Source organism: Mirounga leonina, unplaced genomic scaffold (genome assembly GCF_011800145.1).
Source record: "Mirounga leonina isolate KUSES-001 unplaced genomic scaffold, KU_Mleo_1.0 Mir_127, whole genome shotgun sequence".
NCBI classification, from domain to species: Eukaryota; Metazoa; Chordata; class Mammalia; order Carnivora; family Phocidae; genus Mirounga; species Mirounga leonina.
In genome coordinates this window covers 12,070,216-12,093,614 of record NW_023270316.1, presented here as the reverse complement: position 1 = coordinate 12,093,614, position 23,399 = coordinate 12,070,216, and the positions used below count along the sequence as shown (strand labels likewise).

Sequence of the window (23,399 nt, the reverse complement as noted above, 5' to 3'; positions counted from 1 at the left end):
ACAAAAAGGCAAAGGAAGGAAGAATTTGGTCCTTCCTGCCTGATTTCTTAAGCAGGGACATCAATCTTCCTCTGCCCTCGGTGCTCCTGGTTCTCAGGTCTTCAGACGAAGACTGGAATCTATACTATTGGCTCCCCCTGGTTCTCAGGCCTTTGGACTTGGACTGAATTATACACTGGCTTTCCTGGGTCTCCAGCCTACAAATGGCAGAATGTGAGACTTTTCAGCCTTCAAAATTGTGTGAGACAATTCCTTATAATAAATCTCCTTTGGGGGCGCCTGGGTGGCTCAGTCAGTTAAGCATCTGCCTTTGGCTCAGCTCATGATCTCAAGGTCCTGGAACTGAGCCCCACTTCGGGCTCCCTGCTCTGTGGGGAGCCTGCTTCTCCCTCTCCCTCTGCTGCTCCCCCTGCTTGTGCTTGCACGTGCTCTCTCTCTCTCTGTCAAATAAATAAGTAAAATCTTAAAAAAAAAAAAAATCTCCTTTGGTTCTGCTTCTCTGGAGAATCCTGAGTAATACATCCATGTAAAAATTTTTGTGTGGACATATGTTCTCAATTCTCTTAGCTATATACCTACAAGTGGAACGGCTGGGTCACAGAGTAACTCTATATTTAGCATTTTGAAGACCTGCCAAAAAGGTCTTCCAAAAAAAAAAAAAAAGCACAAACACTTTTCCAAAGTGACTGCACCATTTTACATTCCCACCAGCAATACAGAAGGGCTCAAATCTCTCCACATACTCACCATCAGCTTTGGTCATATTGACCAGCTTTTAGTTCCTGAATGATTCCCTGTTTTTTCTTGCCTCCAGGCCTTTGCACACACTCTTCCCTAAGGATAGAATAAAATATCTCCCTTTACCTGGCTCATTTCTTCTTATCATTCAGATGTCACTCCCTCTGGTCCAGAACAGATGCCTCTCCCACATCATCACAAGACGTCCCACATGTCTCTTCAGAGTTCTTATCCCACTCCATTGGAACTGTCTAATTACCAATTCATGTCCTAATCAGACTGGAAGGTCTGTGAGATCAAGGGCTGTGTCTGTCCAATTTCTAATGCTTTCCAAGTTCTAGCCCAGTGGCTACTATGTAACAGTATTCAATGAATATCTGTTCTACAATTTACCAAAATCAACAATCTAGTCCAAGCCTCTATACCTTCCATTTTACCTGTTGATCCTGTATTACTCATAATAAAATGGCTAGTATATTTGATGGTCAATATATTTTCACAGATGAAAAAAAAAGCCCAAGACAACTTAATCCCATGCCTTTATAAGGATTTCTGGCACTATCCTGATAAGCTAAAATGGACTAAAAATATGACCTACTGACAGCTGTTCTATAAATGTTTACTGAGATAAAGGAAGAAGCTTCATTCCATAGAACACCTAAGCATTTGTCAACATGACAAGACATGGAGGGAAAGGGAAGGTCAAGAAGACAATGAAAAACAGCAGAACCCACTGTACATTTCCTCTCCACCCCCCCCCCAAAATTTATTGTATTCTTCTACATCTTCTCTCTTATATTCTCTTTCTCTCTCTTACAACCAAGTTTCTCAAAGATATTCTTTCTCCCCCTCCCCACCCCACCACTCACTCGCTGATACAAATCTGTCTCTCTTCAGAGATCCTTCTTGCCCAGCACTCCTTCTCCGTGACTGACAAAACATGAAATGCACTGAGTTGACCAGCTTCTCAACTGATCATTACACAGTTTTCCAGCTCCAAACAAACTTGGAATGATCAGGTCTAAACCCACAGCAGAAGAGCAGGCCAGCCCCAAAGGTAAAAAGTCCCTACTGAACGTGCAGCCTGCAGACAAGACAGCTCCCAAGGAGGGTTTCCAGGAAGGTCTTCCCTGACCATGTCTCCACCCCCACAGCTCCCAGAAAACCTTGGTCTTCTCTCCTTCACCACACTGCTCTAATTTTCCATTTCCAAGTCTTTCCAGTCCATTCCTGTACCATTCAGTCGCCCATATGTGTTCTTTAATTTTCCTATAATAAACATGTACTGCTCTTATAATAAGAGACAAAAGTTCTTTTTAAAAAGAACCAACGAATGACTGATTCCCTAAGAGCATATGACAAGCCATCTTCTTATAAATCTAATTCAGCAAGAATTTGCCATTTTTAAGTGATTTTTAAACCTAAAAATAAATAAAACTTGGACAGAGTTTACATTTACTTTTACAGTTCATTGCTCCCTTCCAGGGAAACTTAGAATGACCTCATGAGAAACAAACAACAACAAAAAAAAAACTGTTTCATTTTTCTAATCTATCATGTGCGATAGATCTCTGTATCTGACAAGGTTTTAAATCACAAAGCATACACTTACAGCCTTCTTATTAAGCACCATAAATAAAAAGAAAACCATTTGACTTGGCATGCAGAGTGACTGATTTCCTTCCCATCTCCTCATATTCCTTAAAGACACGGAAAGAATGAGGTGCATTTGTCTGCATTTACTCCCCCAAGCCTTCTCCAACAGGATATCTCTATTCGCTGCTTGCTTTTTGTTCACTGCTAGTAACAGGAAAACTCGCTTTCCTGCTTTCTCAATACCAAACGAGTTAGTTCTGCGGGGGGGGGGGGGGGGGGGGGGGAACATCCCCTCAGAATCCACCCCAAAGCTACACAGAAGGCAAAAGAAACAAAAGCTGGTCCATTCTTTCCCCAAATATTCCGTTGGCAGGCAGCCGAGGACCACGCCAGTTCAGTGGTTTAATATCCTGTCGCTTCCAGCAAAGCGGAAAAGATACAAAGAATTATAAAGTTGCCAGCCCAGGATCCCAAAAATCTGCTTTGCTGGTGTTAATATGTGCTGGGCATCCACCGTGACACCACCTTTCACAGAAAGAAAAAACACGGCCACTGTCAGTTACGTTATAGCATTAGGCAAAGGCCTACGGAGAGGTGCATGGCTTAGAGTACAAGGGGTCCGGGAAAACTATCAACAGAAGGAATCATTCTTCATGTTAGAAGAATTTTAAAGAAAGGTTCAGAAACATTAGAGAAGAATCAACATTAAGGCTTGTGCAATATGTCTGTCTAGGCAGAGTCAAGGTAGAGACATAGGATGAAAAGCAAACTTAGAGCGCACCAAAGATGAGCTAACCCTAATCAGGTCCTGGTCCAACAGCCCCTACTCAGGCTGCAGGAAACCCCTGCCCAGCCTAGAAGGCCTAGCCAGCAGGGCGACCTGCACATTCCTACCAAATGCTGGGGCTGGGCCTCACATGAGTGTGGGTACCCCGTGCCCAAACACCATCCTCCACCCCACAAGTCCCCAAAGTCACAAGACTCCGTCTTCCTCGGCCCCCTTTTTTTCAGGTGCTAAGAGGAGCACCCATCTGATCCCAGCCTGTGCACCCCTCATTCCCACTGCCCAAACCAAGCACTTCGAATAAAACATCCCCAACTACCATCTCCACAAACCAACAACAGGCCTTCTCAAACAACCTGTGGTGAATGTTTGCTTCCTCCCCCAACCCATTTGGGACTAGTACTTTTATAAAATACAAAATAATAACAACTATTAAATGAAATTAAAAAACAAAGACATGAAAATATAAGTCCCAAATTTTTATTGAACAGACTTAAAGTCAGCCTGCAAATTGTTCATTTCTAAACCCTTATTCTCATTTTCTGTATATATCTCCTTATGGGTCAGTTATAAACAGTTCACAGACAAACCCCTGTCCGTGGATTTCGCACTGAGTCATGCTACCTCACAGTAAGAAATGGAGGTCCAACACCTTCACATCTGTCCTTCCTCCTATGCTTCTTTACTCTGAAGCCTCCCACCGAGACCTGAAGATCTTCCATTTGGGGCAAATACTCATTTATCCTGCTCCTTTTTCTTTTATCATATCCCTTCACCAATGGGCTTCCTCCTGACCCTCACAAATCTCTTGGTCAAGGCTGGAAATAAAGACATGGGAATGAGTCACTGAAATAGGAGTAGCAGATAAACTCTGTGGAAAGTGGACAGAAGAAAACATCAGCTACTCATTCTCCTAGGGGATGGCTACAGTGGGAAGCTGGATGGGAAAACAGTAAAAGAGAGAGACGTGGAAAAACAGTTATTATTATTGCCAGTCACCATATTGATTAATAACCAGGTAACAATAACAGTATTTGGGTATCAAAGGAAGATGGAATTTCAAAGAGGAGAGATCTAGGGTCATAGAAAGGAAAGAAATCCAAGAAGAGGAAAACTGAGAACTCTTTCCCATCTATAATTTATCAATCCATGCAGTGACTTAGTTTGTACTTGGAGATGTTAGAGAAACTCACATCCAAAATTGAACTGGGGCCCTGCTGTACAAAGCAGTCATATTTATTTTCTCTGACCTAAAACAACTACAGAGATGTGCACAAAAAGTTAATAAAAGTAACTACCTATCTTGACTCAAAATAATTGTTTGAGTCTACCATTTTTAAAGGCTTCTTTAATTTTTCCCTTAAAAGGAGAGAAAGGAAAGGTCATTCCAGAAAACTGACATGAAATCAGAATGTCAGCCTTCCAGACAGGGGCAGAGAAGATAGCTGACGGGGGCCTCACGGTTAAGCACGCACTGATCATGACTGAGTATTTTAAAGAAGACTAGCTAGATAGATGGTTTTTAAAGCTGTTGCTCTATCCTAGACACTCTCTAAAAAATGAAGGCCACTAACAGCTCCCTGCTAATCCTTTTCTCTGGTGGTGGTTTATAATGGGAGATGAGATTCTCATCTGTCTGCAATGGTTTATCTGAAAGCAGGAGACCAGATAAATTTACGCTCCCCTCAAGGCCTGCGAAACGGGGTGTGTTCTCAGATTTCTGCATCACCACCTTCCTGGTCTCCCAAGGCTGAAACCTAAGGCTACGGTTAATACCTCCAGCTTCTCGATCTCACCTAGCCAGAAAACATGAAGCTCACCGTGGTGTGGGGCAAAAGATTACTGGTAAATATGTACTGAATAAATAAATAGCCTAATCTATTCAGGTTCAAATACCCATCCACTTTATCCCAAAATACTTCTTACACATCACCTCTTTATTTTATGCCCTCCTCATTACTTCTTGTCTAAATTACGGCAGAAGTCTCTGCACGCATCCATGTCCCAGCCCCACAAGGCTCCAACCACACAGTCACCATATTCCTGCAGCAAATCTCTAATCTGGGCATCTTCTAGCTCTGAAACCCAAAACAAAGAATAAAGTCAACACTCCACAACCTGGCCCTTGTCCATCCTTCCCCAACCATCCCACATGACCCAGATCTGCGTACCCCTAACTCTCTACATTTCACCAGTTTTAACTACGCACTGCTCCCCAGGTACACGCCATGATTTCCTCTCCAGGGGCCTTCACTCATGCAGGCCCCTCTATCTACAATAATTCAAATCTACTTTCAGCTCAAAATGCCATCTCCTTCATTAAGCTTTTTCTGATTCCCTGGACTGGAAGTACTCTAAACTCCTGAGGACTCTTTAAGGCTTTACTTACAACTCTCCAATGATACAATCTTCTATTTAAATGTGCATAAAGCTTATTTTGCAATCTTCTCTCCCCTATTAGGCTGTCGACACCACAGACAGGATCTCTTACTCATCCTGGTTCCCCAATGCACCTAGCACATGTGGGGACTCAACAAACGTTTTCAACTAATTTGGTGCATATGTGAAATTAAAAATCTATCTATTCAGATACATGTGGAAATATAGATGTGGAAGCATCTATAATATACATGTGCATGCATATTTATCTGTCAATCAAATACTTGCTCATTTCTTTTCCCAGGGGATTATTAACATGATCCACACATGTCCTTAATGGCAGGAAACAAAAAAATCAATTAACACTAAACAAAAATCAAGCCTAAACCAAGTACATGCACCTTATTGTAAGAACCAGTTTTAGTATTTCATGAACAGATATTTCTTTGCACTTGAAACAGTGACTAGTGCCATATCAGTTATGCTATCACTAGCCTAACTGCAGCATAACTGCAATCAGCAGGATGTCACCTTGCTTCCAAAAACCCCCATGTTAAGTATTCAGTACCTTTTACAATCAGTGAAAAGCCAGATAATAGTGCCATGCAAATCTGTGTTCCATGGAGCCTAAAGTCCCTGATGATTTTGCATGAAAAACTTAATTTTCTTTTCATGCATGCTTCTCACAATCAATTCAGATTATTTTTAATCTGGAGCTCCACAAAAATTGGTTTCATTTTCAGTTCTGAAGAAAGGAGGGGTTTTACAGTTCCTGCACCCTCAACTACATAGCTGAAAACAAACTATGATAATATACTACCCTATTATTTAATGTGAGTTTAAAAGCCTAATATGATACTGTTCTTAAATTTCACGTTACTTGTGGGGTTAGGTAAGGACATAATCAAGACTCAAATCCCTGCATATATGGGGTCTTTGCACCTAGGAGACACATTCTAGATGCCAAAAGAAATGACTCTCTTAAATGCCCTGTTTTCCTTAGTTAGCTTCAAAGTAAATCACATGTATATAGCTAAAAATCTTGACTGTAGGATGGCTTAGAACATTAACAGCTACGTTACCCTAAAAACAAAAAGCCTTCCCTCCCACCTCTGTAGCCTGTTCCTCTGAGCCCTGACCCCCAATTCACACTGCACCCTTATCATCGATATCAGTTTCCTCCATCCCTACCCAACAGCTTCATGAGAAAAACATTCTCTCCCCACGCCTGCCATGAACATGTGCATCAAGCTTCAAGTTTCCTGGGTCTCATGAAAGCACAGTAATAGATGTAGAGGTCCACGGTATGTTTCTATTCCCCACAAAGCTGACTTCAGTCTCAGCACCTTCACATAAACTTGATCTGCACTGATCACAACCTTCCTTCTTCCTTTCAGGATGCCGAAGAGCCAAGAGACTCCCAAAGGGGACACCAACCCAAAAGCTGCCTGGGTCTCATCTATGCTCCTCTTTCCCTCTAGATTATACCTTCCTTGAAGACAAAGTCTGTGTCTTTTTTTTTTTTTTAAGGTTTTATTTATTTGTCAGAGAGAGAGAGCAAGCACAAGCAGGGGGAGCAGCAGGCAGAGGGAGAAGCAGGCTGCCCGCTCAGCAAGGAGCCTGACGGGGAACTCGATCCCAGTACCCTGGGATCATGACATGAGCTGAAGGCAGATGCTTAACGGACTGCGCCACCCAGGCGTCCCAAAGTCTGTGTTTTAATCAAAGGTTTATCCTTTAGTGTTTATTGAATAAATGAGCAACCGATAATAACTGGGGACCTACTGAACAGTGAAGTACAAGAGCTTAAAGAATGTGTAGTAACACTGCATTTTTGTCTGCTAATGTCATCATTACAAACTCAAAAATGGCTCAAGATCTGCTAAGATCCTGAGTAAAAGATAAACAAGAGGACAGTGAATCCTCAGGAGGCTCTAGGGCAAGATGCCCTAGCCTGATAAGGTGGAAGATCAGAGGGAAGCCTGGTGCAGAAAAGACTGGGCTCCATCAGGCCCCTGCCCCTTCCTTCCCAAAGGTCACTGCTGATGGAAATGAGCTCCAGGGCTGCACCAGGCCAAGCTCCAAACCTAAGGATTTGGTCAGAAACAAGCAGCTTAAATCCACTCTGGGCTGGTTAGTGCCTCCCCTACTATACAGGTGACACAATGCAGGCCCTAGGCCAGGACACAAAAGAGTGTCACAGGCAGAGAACCCAGTTCTCCAGACAAGAAGTATAATGTTCACTGGAATATGCTGGGAAGTTACGGAGTAGGGCTGGTTTGAAGCTTCTTTCCGAGTGTCCATCCAAGACACCAAGACTCCATATTGTAAACGACAGAAGCTGAGCTTCTTTTTGACAATTTCTAACAACTGAAGCCATGGAAAAAGACATCTGCAATTTTCTCAAATTCCAGGAGCTATTCTGAAATTCCCTTCCTCAGATGGAGCTCCCCATAATGTCCACCAAAGGAGCCTATCCTCACCCCCCAACCTGTGGGATATCCAGAGCCCATAATCTTCATTCTTCCTCTCCAGCTTGGGAACTCCAGACCATGATATGTGATTTATAAAATGTGACTGTCCTTAGTTCAAGAAACCATCATCTGCTACTGGTCATCCCGCTTCTCTCACACCACCTCTTAGACGTTATGGAAATCTCAACACCAATGTGTTTACTAAAGTCTGCCTGATATATTAACTAAAACTGTGTCAGCAATCTTTGCCCCTCTCAATTTTAAGTGGTTTTAAGTTTTATGTTCCTTTAAAAACTTGATACATTGGGGCGCCTGGGTGGCTCAGACGGTTAAGCGTCTGCCTTCGGCTAGGGTCATGATCCCAGAGTCCTGGGATTGAGCCTCACATTGGGCTCCCTGCTTCTCCCTCTCCCTCTGCCTGTACTCTCTCTCTCTCTAATAAAAAATTTAAAAATCTTAAAAAAAAATAAAAATAAAAACTTGATACCTTAATTGGTTTTTCACAAAATCACCTCCAAAGAAGACAGTAAAGCACACACATTCTTCAGCATATAACAGCAGTTATAACTGATCTTCTAGGAAAAATAAATATTCTCTCAGAAGTTTTTCTTAAAAGAATAAAGAAAATTAATATGGCTAAATGAACATATTAAAAGCCTGGGAAGAAAAAAAGTTAACTTAAAAGATTAAATATCCTGCAAATTCTATCTAGTATAATAGTTTATAAATGAATCTAATATACTATAAATATTATGGCACCTCTGCTATCACCATAGGAACTCTGCTTTCTACTTAAGAAAACAGCAATATATTAGAATGACAGATTAAATAAATTCACTGAACAATTTCAGAAATGTACCTTTTTCTGTAATAATACAATTTGAACCAAAATGCCATTTATAGCTTAATATTTATTTTAGCTAAGGCAATGCAGCCTGAAAGGCAAAATGACCTAGATTAACAGAGCTTATTCTACAGTAAAGAATTTTAGGTTAATAGGTCCGGGAAAGGTTTTTCTCAAGCCACATAATTATTTTAACCAAAGTATACATAAAACCATGATTTTTCCATCCCTTAAATAACATTATTTTACTAAATTAATTCTTAATTCCTCAATAAGTTTCTTTTTTTTCTTTTTTTTTTTTTTAAAGATTTTATTTATTTATTTGAGAGAGAGAATGAGACAGAAAGAGAGAGCATGAGAGGGGGGAGGATGAGAGGGAGAAGCAGACTCCCTGCTGAGCAGGGAGTCCCGATGCGGGATTCGATCCTGGGACTCCAGGATCATGACCTGAGCCGAAGGCAGTCGCTTAACCAACTGAGCCACCCAGGCGCCCCCCCTCAATAAGTTTCTATTGAGATCTTTTTTAGATTAATCTTATAATTTTTACTTTTTAATTCCTTCTCTCTTTCCTCCTAACTCCTTAAACAGAAATGTAGAACTCCATTCTTGGCTTGTAGAAAAACGAATGTCAATTTTACCTACCAACTGGCCTGACTAATGAAATATAGAAGCAGGAGATCCATGGTGCAAATGGATGTATCATATTCTGATATTATCTGATTACCATGGTCTGTGAAGATACTCAATGAAATACAAGTGTAAACAAAATAAACTCAATTTTCCTGTGGTCAGTGGAAAGTACATTGGGCCAGGAGTCAGTAAACTCAATTTTATTCTTGTCTATAATACTAACTAGTTGAATGACCACAGACAAATCGATTAACCATGGTAGATCTTAATCTTCTTCATCTATAAAATTAGGAAGCTGCACCAAATAACCCTTAGGTTAACTTTCACCTCCAAAACAGTATGATTTCATTTCCACGTCACAAATTTCTATCAACCCAGAGAATTTATGGGACTTTCCATAAAGGTGTTTAATGATTCAAGTTAACAATTTAAAAGTTTTCCAAGAAACTCTGGGCGCCTGGCTAGCTCAGTCAGTGGAACATGCAACTCTTGATCTTGGGGTCATGAGTTCAAGTTCCACATTGGGCACAGAGATTACTTAAAAAATAATTTTAGTTTTTTAAAAAAAGTTTCCAAGAAACTCAAATTTTAAAATTACATCATTTAGACAATCCCTGCCATCTTTTCAGGAAAAACTGCTAAGTATTAGCCAGATGACCTTGAGTGAGTCATTTGATTTCCCGGTCTTCAGTTTCCTCAACAAAAAAAAAAACAACAGAAATAAAAATATATCCCTGTCTGACTGGATTTTCCAAAGGCTCAAGCAAAGCAGTTTTTTCAAAGAATTTTATAAAACTGTCAAATGCAAATTTCACTATTTCACACGGGCCTCCTTCTATGAGCATTTAATGCAGGGATCTTACACTGATCAACAATATTTTTGCTACCAAGATGCACATGTATGCCTCACCAGGAGCACATTTTACATCAAGATGCACACTTGCAGAAGCACTAAGATACACACGTATATTTTTCAGTGTCCTAATTTGAATGTCTTCTATGCAACACCAAAATTTTCCTCCTATATTCACTATTTTCTTTTTCTTGATAGATTATTACTATTCACTTATGAAAGTACAACAATTAGGAAATAGAATATATAAAAAACAAATCATAGACCTACCTTTTCATGTATTTCCTTCCAACATTTTTCTTACACACAGGCTATTTCTTATACAGTTGTGATCATACACATTTCCGTATTTTACTTCTTTTTCACCCAACTGTAATTTTTCCATGTTACAAATTCTCCCTAAGTGGCACTTTTTTAAGGGTTATATGATATTCTTTCAGGTTGCCCTCATAAATAACAAAAGCTTGTACTTACTGGGTATTTACTATGTGCCAAGCCATACTCTAAGTGCTTTATATGCATGTGCTCACTTAATCATCACAGAGATCTACAAGATAAGTGCTATTATAATGTCCATTCTCAGGGTGAAAACTTCTCAGCAGAGCTCCAGACTAAGAATGTCCCGGAACCCAAGTTCTTATCCATAATATCCCATTGCCATCCCTAGAAAGAATACCCCTATCACCAGAAACTTGGTTATACCACCATCTTTTCTTATGTTCTAGAATTCAGGAACTAAAGATCTGATATTTAAAATATTCCTGAAACAAAAGAGAATGATTTATTATAGCATCTATAAGATCATAAAACCTTTTCATGAACAAAATACCGCTTATACTTTTTTCAAAGTGAATCATTCTGTATATACTGTTTATAATCTCTTTTTTAACTTAGCACAGTAAATATCTTTCCATAGAACATTACTATATCCACACAACAGAACATGTACTTTCTGTTAAGACAAAATGTATGAAGGGGCGGCTGGGTCGCACAGTCGGTTAAGTGTCTCACTCTTGGTTTCAGCTCAGGTCATGATCTCAGGGTCCTGGGATCAAGCCCCAAATAGGGCTCCATGCTCAGCAGGGAGTCTGCCTGAGATTCTCTCCCTCTGCCCCTCCCCCCACTTTCTTTCTCTCTCTCAAATAAATAAATCTTAAAAAAAAAATGTATGGGGCGCCTGGATGGCTCAGTTGGTTAAGCGACTGCCTTCGGCTCAGGTCATGATCTCAGGGTCCTGGGATCGAGTCCCGCATCGGGCTCCCTGCTTGGTGGGAAGCCTGCTTCTCCCTTTCCCACTCCCCCTGCTTGTGTTCCGTCTCTCGCTGTCTCTCTGTCAAATAAATAAATAAAATCTTTAAAAAAAAAAAATGTATGAAAATACATAAAAGAACATAAAAGTTTCAGAATAAACCTAAGAATAAAGAGGTCAGTGGAGACCCTAGGCAGTTCTTAGATATCTGCTTCTAGATTTACTTTCAGAGAATCTAGTTAACATTCAATAAATGTTAATCTATAATAAATAAATGGAATAAATAAATGGGCATGTTTCCAACACAAGCACGGACCCAGCCAGCCCCCTGAAGTAGACACACCCAAGCACTATCTTAATTGTATTTATCCCTGCCAAATTCAAAGAAAGGGGGCCAGGAGATTCAAACACACCATTTGGCATTACAGAGTTCCGATCAGATAGTATCTTCTATCTATTCACTGATCAGGACTCCCGGAGTCCTAGAGAAGAAGTGACAGAGATAAACAACTTCACCACCCATGTACTTCTTGATGGTTTGCAAAACTCACAATTCAGTTGAATGGAATGCACTTCCAGTGGTTTCTACTGTTTGTATTTCTGTTTTATTTCATTTTGTTTTCAGAGGAGTTAGTTACCAAACACCTAACACAAGAATTAGACCAGTGTGTCATTTTACACACTGACGCTCTAAAGAGTTGGTGAAAACAAATGGTCCTAAAAAGGGAGATGAGTATTACTTGAGCCAAAATGCGTGGCTGCTTTCAAAAGCTATGCAAAGATCATACAGATTTACTGACAACCTGACCAGCTTTCGCTAAACTAAAACAAACACAGGGCCAGCCCCAAGGTGCTACATTCTTCCCTGCACGAATATCACCAAATTGTCAGGTGGCAATGAGAAATTAATGACATAATGGAATTGAGGGTTAAGAAAACTAATTGGGCAGAGGGAGCTGGGCTAGAATGAAATAAATAGAAACGGGTACAGGGGAGAGAAATTCAGGGCAATGGGGAATCAAAAAAGGATGAAAAACTGAAACTGTAAGATGTAGTCTTCAGGAGTCATTCATTCACCCATAAAATATTCATCAAACCACTGCTATATGCCAAGCACTGGAGAAACAGTGGTGAACAAACAGTTCAGCGAGGGAAACAGACACTAAATAAATGTACACACAAATAAAGGTATAAATTGTGCTAAGCGAAACAGAGGAAAAGAACAGGCAGGGCCTGTTTCAGTTTGGGTGTACAGGCAAGGCCTCTGTGAGGCAAGGGCATGTAAGTACAGTTCCAAAGACCTAAGGGAGTGGCCTGGCAGATGAGGAAGGAGGCAAGAGGTGATGATTATCCCAGGCAGAGGCAAGAGCTTCTGCCAACGTCCTGGGGTACGAGAGAGCCTGGCATCCAGAGAACGTTAAAGCCTGGCCTGTGAGCAACAGCAGAGTGGAGCATGACAAGGAGAGCGAGCACCTTACAGTCCAAGGGAAGAAGTTCCTATTCCAAGGGCAGTGGAAACAATGGTAGGTTAAGTTTTCAGAATAAAAGCCTTAAGGATAGGGTAAGAAAGGCAGCAAAGAGACCAGACAGGAGGGACTGTGGCAGGGACCAACATAAGGGCAGGAGACAGAGGGAAGGGGATGACAGGTTTGTAGTCATGAGTGCAGCTCATGGCTCACCAAAGATTTTAGCTCTCCTTCCAGGCATAGAGGTAAGCCTGGACTTCTCTGCCCTTGGAGCTAGGTGTGGCCTTTAGTCAACGGAATGGAAGCAAACGTGACTGGGTGGAAGCATAAATCCCCACACTCTTGCCCTCCACAAGGACACACCACAATCAAGATGGTGGCTGTCCCATCAACCCAGGTCCCAGGATATGGATAACATGACCCCAGCCATCCTCCACAGAGAGGCAGCGTTGGGAGGACATAAGCCTTTCTGAGCCACGGAGGTTTTGGGAGTCATCAGCCCACAATGACTGAAGCAGAAATAGAACATAATGGATGCAGTGATGACGGAATGAGGAAAGCAAAAGGAGACCAGAAGAGACGAAGGAGGAATGAGAGATTTCAAAGTTGGTGGCCATGACAATGATGCCTATTGCTAAAGAAAGGAACACAAAAAGGATGGCTAGTTTGGGATGAAAAGTGGCAATTTATGTTTCATAGATGATGAATATTAAGGGACTGGCAGGACAGCCGAGTGCATATGGTGAGGCAGGTTAGTGGACAGGCAGGTCTAGGCTGGGGAAACTGAGGTAAATATTCAGAAATCACAGTGAAGGTGTAGCACTCCCTTCAGAGTGAAGGGGAGAGATTAAATTCCACAAGCCTGTGGGGGAGAAAGGACCCTTCAGGAATGCCCCTGGATGGTGAGGTAGCAAGGGGACAGAGTGAAGAATGGAGCATGGAGGAGAAGCAGAGAAAGGGAAGGCAGGGGGGCTAACCGGCATGAAATGCTACAGACCAACAAGCTGAAGGCGTGAGGACTGAGAGGCCACCCCACACCAAGGACAGAAGTCAGGCTGCAGGGGCACAATCCAAGGTCACACAGTGGTTACTAGCAAAGAGGTACCAGAACACAAACAGCAAGGCCCAGGCTTCTGAACTTAACCACAAGCCCCCTGCCTTCCAGCAATGCAATGGAAGAATTTTCTCATCATTACTCTTCTAAAACAAAACATAATGGCATCATAAATACTCCACATTCCACAATTTATTTAGACTACTGTCAAGACCTTTAGATAGTTTGCAGTTGGTCAGTATTTTACATTTTCTGCCCTGAATGGTCAGCAATTTGACTTCAGACACTGAACCAACGCACATTTCAGGTTAATCCTCAGGAGAAATCCCCACAGTTACAAGCACTGGACCAAAAAATGGGAGCGTGTTAAAGTTTTTGATATGTAGCCCAACTGCAAAAGGATTATACCATTCATCATGTCATAAAATCCAGGAGACACAATTCTCATTAAATGCCATGCGAATGGAGTCCCTGGAGTTGTGACATGGGTAGTCCTGCAAATAGGAGTGCAAATAGGTTCAGCCATCCTTGCAAATACCTTTTCTATCTTTGCAAATTTGCAAATTTATCAGGCAAAAATGGCATCTTGTTTTAATTAGTGTTTCTTAGTTATTAGCAAGGTTGAACATTTTGGTCTACTCTTTTTGGCTAATTATACCCCTTTCTTTGAGAAATTGCCTATTGTCCTTTCCCATTTTTCCACTGGAGTGTTTTTCTTTTTGGAATTGATTAGTAAGAACTCTCAACAGATTTTTAAAAACTTAATACTGTGACTGAGATGGATATAGATTAATAGAGTGCTTAGTGTTTCTAAGTTTACTGACTTTTAAATTTATGGTACTACTTGTTAAACACAGAAGAGAGGTTTGAGTGTTTACATAGGACGGCAATCAGCAGAATGGTGAGGAACGCGTGGTCTGAAGCCACAATGCCCAGGTTCAAGACCCAGACCCTCCACTTACAGCTGTGTCATCTTGTGGTGACTTATTGTCCCATGTATGAAGCCCAACACATGTCCTAGGACACAGTAAGTGCTCAATAAATCCTGGATCCAGATATACTTAGTCAAGATAACCAATCTTTTCCTTTATTAACATAATCAGGACCCTACATTTGCTAAAAACTATTAAGTGATTTAAATACATTCCTCTATTTAATCTTCATTTTAAAAACTCTCTAAGATAATAATATCTAATAATCCCAACTCTCAGATGAGCAAACTGAGGCTTCAGTGAAGTAACCTACTCCAAGGCCTCAGCTCACCAGTGGCAAAGTCACAGCTCCCTTCCTAAGCCCCGATCAAACTGGTTTTTCCCTTTAATACTTTAAAAATCCCTTTCCACCCTTAAGTGATTATTCACTCCCACTCTTTTTATTTATTTCACATGCAGCTCTTATATTTAGTTATAATTTATTTTAGTATAAAAGGTGGGATCCAACACTGGTTTTCTGCAGCAGCATTTACTGAATGGTGTGCACCCCCCATGTTGGACTACTCCTCCTATGATAGCCTAAATGTTTACACACTGAGGCCTATTTTGGAGTTTTCTTTTCATGCCACAGACCTTTCTCCCTATCGCTGGGCCTGCATGACACAAACTCATCATTATTATTTACCCCCAAGATTACCCTTAGGAGAAGATGTCTCTAAGAAGCATATATTCATAGACTGCTATGAACCTCTTTCCTAAAATAGGTTTCAAAGAGACAAGGAAGGGGTGCCTGGGTGGTTCAGTCAGTTAAGTATCTGACTCTTGAATTTGGCTCAGGTCATGATCTCGGGGTTGTGAGATCAAGCCCTGAGTCGGGCTCCTCACTAGGCGTAGAGCCTGCTGAAGAGTCTCTCCCTCTCTTTCTCTCTCCCTCTCAAAAAAAAAAAAAGACAAGAAAAAAAATTATTTTGTGATGTACTCTCAGCCACTCATTGAAATTGTTCCCAAAATTAACAAATGTACCTCTCAAAACTTCTTTCCCTTCCTCCTAAAACTTATCCGTCTTTGCCCAAGCTGTTCTGCTCCTTCTTGGCTTACCGGGGCATTCTAAGCATTAGTTCAATCTCTCATTCTTTTCTGGAAAAAAAAAAAAAAAGTCCCCCTTATCTCTGCATCTTCCAGATCCAATTCAGTTCTTCGTAACACTTTCCCAAGTACACCAGTTCTCTGTCATTTCATCTTTCTCTATGCGTGGAGCCAGCCATTTGACCCTTTAAATGTTCTCCTTTGTATTGTGACCCACCTTTTTGAAAACTACTCACCTGTCCACCTGTTTAGATCATAAACCCTCAAGGCAAAGGCTTGCTCATCCACAGCACCCAGCAAAGAGTCCTAGCACAGAGAAGGCCCTCAATCCATGTGAATAAAGATTTCACAATTCCCTCCCTCCCTTTTCAAATTCAAGGCATTACTAATGCCCTCCTGTCTCCTAATATTCAAATGGACTAGAAACCAAAGAAATAGAACCTGTTATTGATTATCTACTTGGAGATGGGCCTCCACCCTACTTCCTGTGTTTTGGGACATTGCTGTTTGTTGGGCCTCCACCAGAGGGTGGAGAAAGACAGTGAGGTGATGCTCAGGCCAGCTCAGTTGTCGATTTACTAACATACCTGATTTAAAATTACAGCCAAAATGAGGTTTTACCTTACCCGAGGATTTCAAAGAACACCACACTCAGGTCTCACATTACGTCAGATAATACTGGAACCTTGAATTGACTGACCTAGGAGGGTGAGAAGGCCCCAAGCATATACTCCAGGAGAATATCATCCCATACCTTCTGTCCATTCCCCTCCAGTAACACAAAGGGAAACTGAGTAACCCAACTTGGTTTCACTTCATTTCATACTGCTGGATCTCCAAGGAACATGGAAGGAGACTTTGAAGCTGAACACACTAAGAGAAGATCAGTAAGGAAGTTGGAAGCTAGGTGACTTAGGCATTAGTACCCAAGTGCATACAGCTGGCAAACCCATGCAAAGGCCTGTGTCATAATATTTACACAAATCTTTTAGAGAAATGATATTTTTAGGCCTTGGGTGGCATACTCTGTTAGATCTAGGCCATTATGATGCTATCTTTAATAAATCTGAAAGACCCAAGGTAACATGCTTTGGGAGCTCCAAAAGCAATCACAACTCTACCCTGCTCAGGGAAGTTTTTCTTCTGAGCTTGCATATATTTTGAATGTGCTGCCCTCCTGACTATTCTAAATCATGGAAAGCTAATTCTGGAAATGCGGGGATTCTTCTTTCACTACCCCAAATCATAAATATCCTTTCCTACAGTCAAGAATATAATAATGGGACGCCTGGGTGGCTCAGTTGGTTAAGCGACTGCCTTCGGCTCAGGTCATGATCCTGGAGTCCCGGGATCGAGTCCCACATCAGGTTCTCTGCTCAGCGGGGAGTCTGCTTCTCTCTCTGACCCTCCCCCCATCATGCTCTCTCTATCTCATTCTCTCTCTCAAATAAATAAATAAAATCTTAAAAAAAAAAAAAGAATATTAGTAGCAGTATCTTTACTACTCATAAAAGCATCTTAGAATTCAAGCATGCTGATAAGGAAAGGGACTCTAGGAACAATCTAGTAGAGCCCCTCATTTAATATAATAGAGCTCTAGGGTGCCAGGGTGGCTCAGCTGGTTAAGCATCTGACTCTTGATTTCGACTCAGGTCATGATCTCAGGATCGTGAGATCAAGCCCCGTGTTAGGCTCCTCCGCGTTCAGTGGGGAGTCTGCTTCTCTCTCTCTCTCTTCTTTCCCTCTGCCCCGCCCCTTATTTGCACACTCTCTAAAATAAATAAATAAATCTTAATACACACACACACACACACACATATAATAGAACTTTGAAGTTCAGAGAAGTTAAGCGACAGCCCAGCATGACTTAAGTAGCTGGTAGAATATATGCCAGGCACTGTCAAAGAGCTTTATCTATATTACTCATTTAATCCTCCCAACCAACCCTAAAAAAATAAGTACAGAATTATCTCCATTCCACAGATGAGGAAACTGAGGCACAGCAAGGCTAAGTTATGTGCCTAAGACTGCCCAGTGGGTAAGGGGCAGAGCTTGACTTATAATCCACGTGCTCTGACTCCAGAGCCCATAGTCTAAACTACTAAATCCCTAGGATTAAAACCCAGGACTCCTGACCTCAGAGAGGGTCTTCTCTATTACAGATAATTCTGAGCCTCACCAAAGTGTGAACCACATTCAAAAGGTTCTGCAAACCTTGTTTAATTTCTGATTAGAACAAACTACCTATCAAAGATGTTTTTTAAGCAATCTGGGAAACCTAAAGAGTATATCAACAGATAATTTGTTAATTTTATCATAATGGCATTATACTTCTGTACAAAATATCCCTATTTTTAACAACACACACTAGGTATATGGAGTGAAAGGACAAGAGGCCTGGAATTCACAATCTCTCTCTCTCTTTCACACACACACACACACACACACACACACACACACCGGACACTTAAAGTTGGGTAAAATCTTGATAATTATTGAATCTGTGTGATGGATTACAAGGGCTCATTATACTATTCTCTCCACTTTTTTATATGTTTATTTTCAAGCTCTTCAAATTAATACAAAATCATTTTTAAAGGCCCACAAACCTGAGCCTATGAAAAATGAAGCTATCAAACAATGAAAAATTTATGAGCATGTCTCACTTTTAAAGTTTGTTAAGTGGCAGCCTTTATCACCCACTGAACTATCTAATTTTGTTGTTTCTGACTTTTTTTTTTTTTAAAGATTTTATTTATTTATTTGAGACAGAGAGAATGAGAGACAGAGAGCATGAGAGGGAGGAGGGTCAGAGGGAGAAGCAGACTCCCTGCTGAGCAGGGAGCCCGATGTGGGACTCGATCCCGGGACTCCAGGATCATGACCTGAGCCGAAGGCAGTCGCTTAACCAACTGAGCCACTCAGGCGCCCAATTTTGCTGTTTCTGATCTCACTACCAGCCACTCACCAATGTTAGAAGCATGGCAAGAGCCAGTTAAATCCATACCCTATTCATTTTTAATTTTAGTCCATCTGCAAAATTGCTTAATTGGTCAGGTAGTTAAGAGTATTTATTGAGGCGCCTGGGTGGCTCAGTCGTTAAGCGTCTGCCTTCGGTTCAGGTCATGATCCCAGGGTCCTGGGATTGAGCCCCACATCGGGCTCCCTGCTCCGCGGGAAGCCTGCTTCTCCCTCTCCCACTCCCCCTGCTTGTGTTCCCTCTCTCGCTATGTCTCTCTCTGTCAAATAAATAAATAAATAAATAAATAATCTTAAAAAAAAAAAAAGAGTATTTATTGAGTGTTTACTATGCTGTAGGCATTGTATTAGCGCTGACCCAAGTCATCAAAGAGCAGAGCAATACTTCCATCCAAACAGGGATCAGTAGACCACAGGGATTCCAAACCCTGGCTTGGTTGCTGTTCAGCCTCCTGCAAGGATCAGGGGGACCTCCCTATATCCTCCTAGAATAAAGCCAAACCAGAACGTATGTGGCAGGTGCACCTGCTGTGGCTTCCTGACGGACACTAGGGAGCAGCAAGAAGCAGCAGGTGGTGGCAGAGTACCTGGCAGGAGGTGAAGGGAGTGAGGCTTATGGGTAATTTTTAGTATATGTATGCTATCTCAAATTCCTCCTTCTGCAATGCAGAACCATTGCAACGCACTTCCCACTCAGCCAGGGAGCCCCTCAAACGCCCCAGTGATGACACCTGCTTTCCTACAATTTTTTTGTTTGTTTCATCAGACAGTGACCGCTGATAGACAACACTAAGAGCTGAGACACCAGCCAGGCATCTGACTGTTCATGGGAGGGTGTCTAAGAAAAACAGATGTACTATTAAAGTGTCATGAGGTAACACGGAAGTGTGTCATACACGGGAATGGACACTACCAGGTCACTATCAGTAGGCCACCCTCCAATAGGAAGGGCAGGTACTCAAGGAATGTTGCACATTACAGCTGTTGCACTGTTGGGCCTATTTTGGAACTTCTGTGCTCAACCTAATGGTTATTAAACCAGTACCTCCTCTTCAGTTCAGGTCTGCCAGAACTTTGGAAATCATGGCACAGTCATGTTTTACTTACTCTTCTTTTGCCTCAAATCCCTGATGAAGACAGCAGCCCCCAGTTAAAAGAACTAAATTTCAGGTGAGAACAGAAAAAATGCCAAAGATGTTGCAGGCTTTATCCTTAACATACGCACAATGGCAAAAGTCAAGAAGATGCAGGGAGTCCTCCCTTAGACTAAAGGAAGAGAAGTCAGTTCGGTTTTGGAGGAGAAGCCAGGTTCTGGTCTATTCCCGACTGTGCTCTACTCTTACCATCAACTGATCAAGTTCAATAGAAAGGAAAAAATAAAATCCCTGTTTATTACTGGCAGACTGATTGGAGTTCGAGGAATCTGGGGTGAGTTGGCAGAGCTGTCAACTGTGAGAAAAATCAAACTAAGCAAGCTGGATATGGAAATTAGCAAAGCTTCATCTCCAATCTCCACAAACATCATTCATGTCATCCTGTGTCTGCTCAGGAAGGGCATCTATCTGCCACCAGAAAGATGCCCCGGCTCCTGTGTTAAGGGCCCCCGCACTCAACGGGACAATACCCCACACACAGCACCACAAAGCACAGAGAATCACTTCCAAGGCCCATCTTCTTGCACCGTTCCAACAAACACCACAAATCACCCTCCCACAAACAAGCCCCTTTCCAGAAAACAAATGCCAACAACAATGCAAGGAGGAGCAAAAGTTTCCAGCTGCCTGGGAGAACATGCTGCCGTCAAAAGTCGCTCCTCTCCCGCACCTTCCAAGTGATCTGGACGTACTGCGTTTCCAAATATAGCAGGACGAGCCCTGGCTATGGGAAAGTCGATTCAAAACTTCATCTTCCTACAACCCAGGGGCCCATTCTTAAAGCTGTTCTGCTACGACCACATTAATCTTGGGACTGCTTGCTTCACTTGCTTCAGATCCCCAAACTTCGTAGTAATTTGCACAAATGCTGAAATTACCAAGGGTTGCTATCACGCCCCCTAACCCTGCGTAAGAGGAGGCCAAACCTCAGGAAGCCAGTTTAAGGGGAGGGGGCGGGACCGCTTCCCTTCTGGGGCTCAGCCCACCCAAAGGGTGCGCAGGGCCACCTCTTACCCTGGGTTACCGACTGGAAAAAGAAGCCCCCACCTCCACTCCGGTGCAGCTCTCCAGGCCACAGGTGCCAAGACCCTCCAGAATACCGGAAGGGCAGGGGACTGCGGGAGGAATGGGGGCAAAGGGGTGTAAAGCCCCAACTGGCAGAGGAAGGTAAACTTGGGGGGGGGGGGAGGGAGGGCAGTTGAGGGAGATGACGATCTCACTTCCAGGAAATTTCCCAGGAGGGAAGGGGCAACAGTGGGGAGAGGACCCCCAGACTCGGAGTGGGGATATGGAAGTTGCTGCCCTCCAGGATCGTCCCTTCTCTCCTGTCCCGCATCCACCACCTCTTAATCCTGCAGACCCAGCAGAGTCGTGCAACCCGGCCTGGGCCCGACCGACTTAGAGGAGCGCAGGGGAGGAGGTGGCCGCCCGCCCGCCCGCCTCCCACCGTCCGGCGTCCCGCACTCACCAGAAGCACGGAGCCGCGCACCACCTCCGACACGCTCTGCCGCAGCTCGGCCGCCGTGCCTGGCTTACTCAGCGCCCGGGTGAACTTCCGAGTCTCCGCCGAGGCAGGGAGCAGCGGCGGCTGCGACATCCTCGCCGTCACTGCCGCCGCGGCGCCTGCTCCCGCGGTCCGGCCCCGCCGCGCCGCCGCCAGGTGCGCCCCGGGCGCCCGGCCTGGCTCGCCCGCAGCTCCCGGCGCCGCCGCCCGCCCGCTCCCCCGGCCGCCCGCCGCGCGTCCTAGCGGCGCAACTCGGGCCGCGCCCTCCGCACCGTGTCACGCCCCGAGGCGCCCCGCGAGGCGTCCGCGGCCCCCCGCACTCAGAGCAGCGCCCGGGCTCGCTAGGGGCGACCGTGAGTGTGGCGGCGGCACCCCCATGCCACCAGCGTCCCTCGGCAGCCGCTCGCCGGGCCGCCTCCTCGGGGCGGGGTGTCCGGCGCGGCGCGGGGCGGGGCGGGGCGGGCGGAGGAGGGGCCGGCGCGGCGGGACGGCGGGCCCGGCAGGTCGGCCGGGCCGACGCCGCTAGGCACCGGGGCGAGGTGGCAGGACGCGGGCTGCCGGACAGGTGGGGGCGCCTCCGCTCCGGCCCCACTGCTTCCCCGGGCCGCAAGTCCGAAGACGCGAGGTGAGGGCCGCGCCCGCCGCCGACAGGGCGCACAATCCGGGGCTGGAGCGGGACCAAGTCCCCGAAACCGGCGCCTGTACAGCGGGACCCCACGGTCAGCGGCAGGGAGCGGGCTCGGCGGCACCACGCCCCCCGTGCGCCCGGGGCCTCTGAGGTTTCAGGAAGCTGGGCTTTATGCGGCACCGAGAGAGCACAGAGCCGCTGGGAAGAAGCGGCCGTGCGGAGCCGGGTGGAGCGCCCTGCCTGGGAGCCGGGCTGGAGAGCCACACGCACTCGCAGCGGCGCTTCTCGGCCTAAGGCCCCCATTCCGCCCCCCGGGGGCGTAGCGCGAACGGTGGGGAGCTTCAGGGAGCCGAAGGGAACGTCCCCGGGTGAGGGGCGGCGCAGGCCGGGACGGTCGCTGCGAGTCACGCAGACCCCGGCCCGCAACGGCGACCTGCTGCGTCACCTTGGGCGGGATCGAAACTTGAGCCTCGCCCACCTCTTCTATAAACTGAGGAAAAACAGTAACCTGCCCGAGGCTGAAGTGACACCACATGCCTTCCTGCCGCCCCTCGGCGGCCGGGCGGGACCGCAAGGTTCGCAGCCCGGGAAACCCAGAAGCGCGGGCCTGGGAGCCCAACGCAGCCCAGGAGCTGGCGGCTGCTAGCGACAGCCACCGATCTGAGGAACTTCCTCACACAGCCTTTCCCACTTTCCCATCCCTAAGGGGTCCCACCACCCTGTCTCCTGTGCCCCTCTTTTCTGGGGAAACCCTGAGCAGCCTAACTCCGACAGGGCCGGGAAGAGGGCGTACCGTGAGGGGGGAGGGATTTGCGCTGAGCCCCGGGCGCATGCTCAGTCGTTTGGGTTTGGGCGGGTTCCCGGGGCGGGGAGCCCTTCTTAAAGGGGACTCCGATGATTGGTCGGTCTGCGCAGGCCACGCCCACTGCCTGCTGATGGGCAGCTCCTTACCTGCCTGGTCGGATTCCGCCGCGCGAGGTAGTAGCTTGAAGCAGGCCTTCGGACGAGTCGCCGCCACCGCTTTAGCCCAAGTTCCCCGAGGCGTTGAA

General features: G+C 44.6%; 1 protein-coding gene across 5 annotated transcripts in view; it reads right to left on the bottom strand.

Moving 5' to 3' along the window:
- Nucleotides 1-21,854, bottom strand: part of DOCK9 (dedicator of cytokinesis 9) — a 325,732-nt gene extending 303,878 nt beyond the window's left edge. For 4 of the 5 annotated variants that reach the window (XM_035003138.1, XM_035003141.1, XM_035003144.1 and 1 more), the window contains exon 1: nt 21,687-21,815. In XM_035003138.1, coding sequence (XP_034859029.1) covers nt 21,687-21,815 — 129 coding nt within the window. Of the gene's footprint in view, nt 1-21,686 lie in introns of all 5 variants that reach the window. The other variant, XM_035003134.1, reaches the window with a different exon arrangement.
- Nucleotides 21,855-23,399: the final 1,545 nt, after the last annotated feature.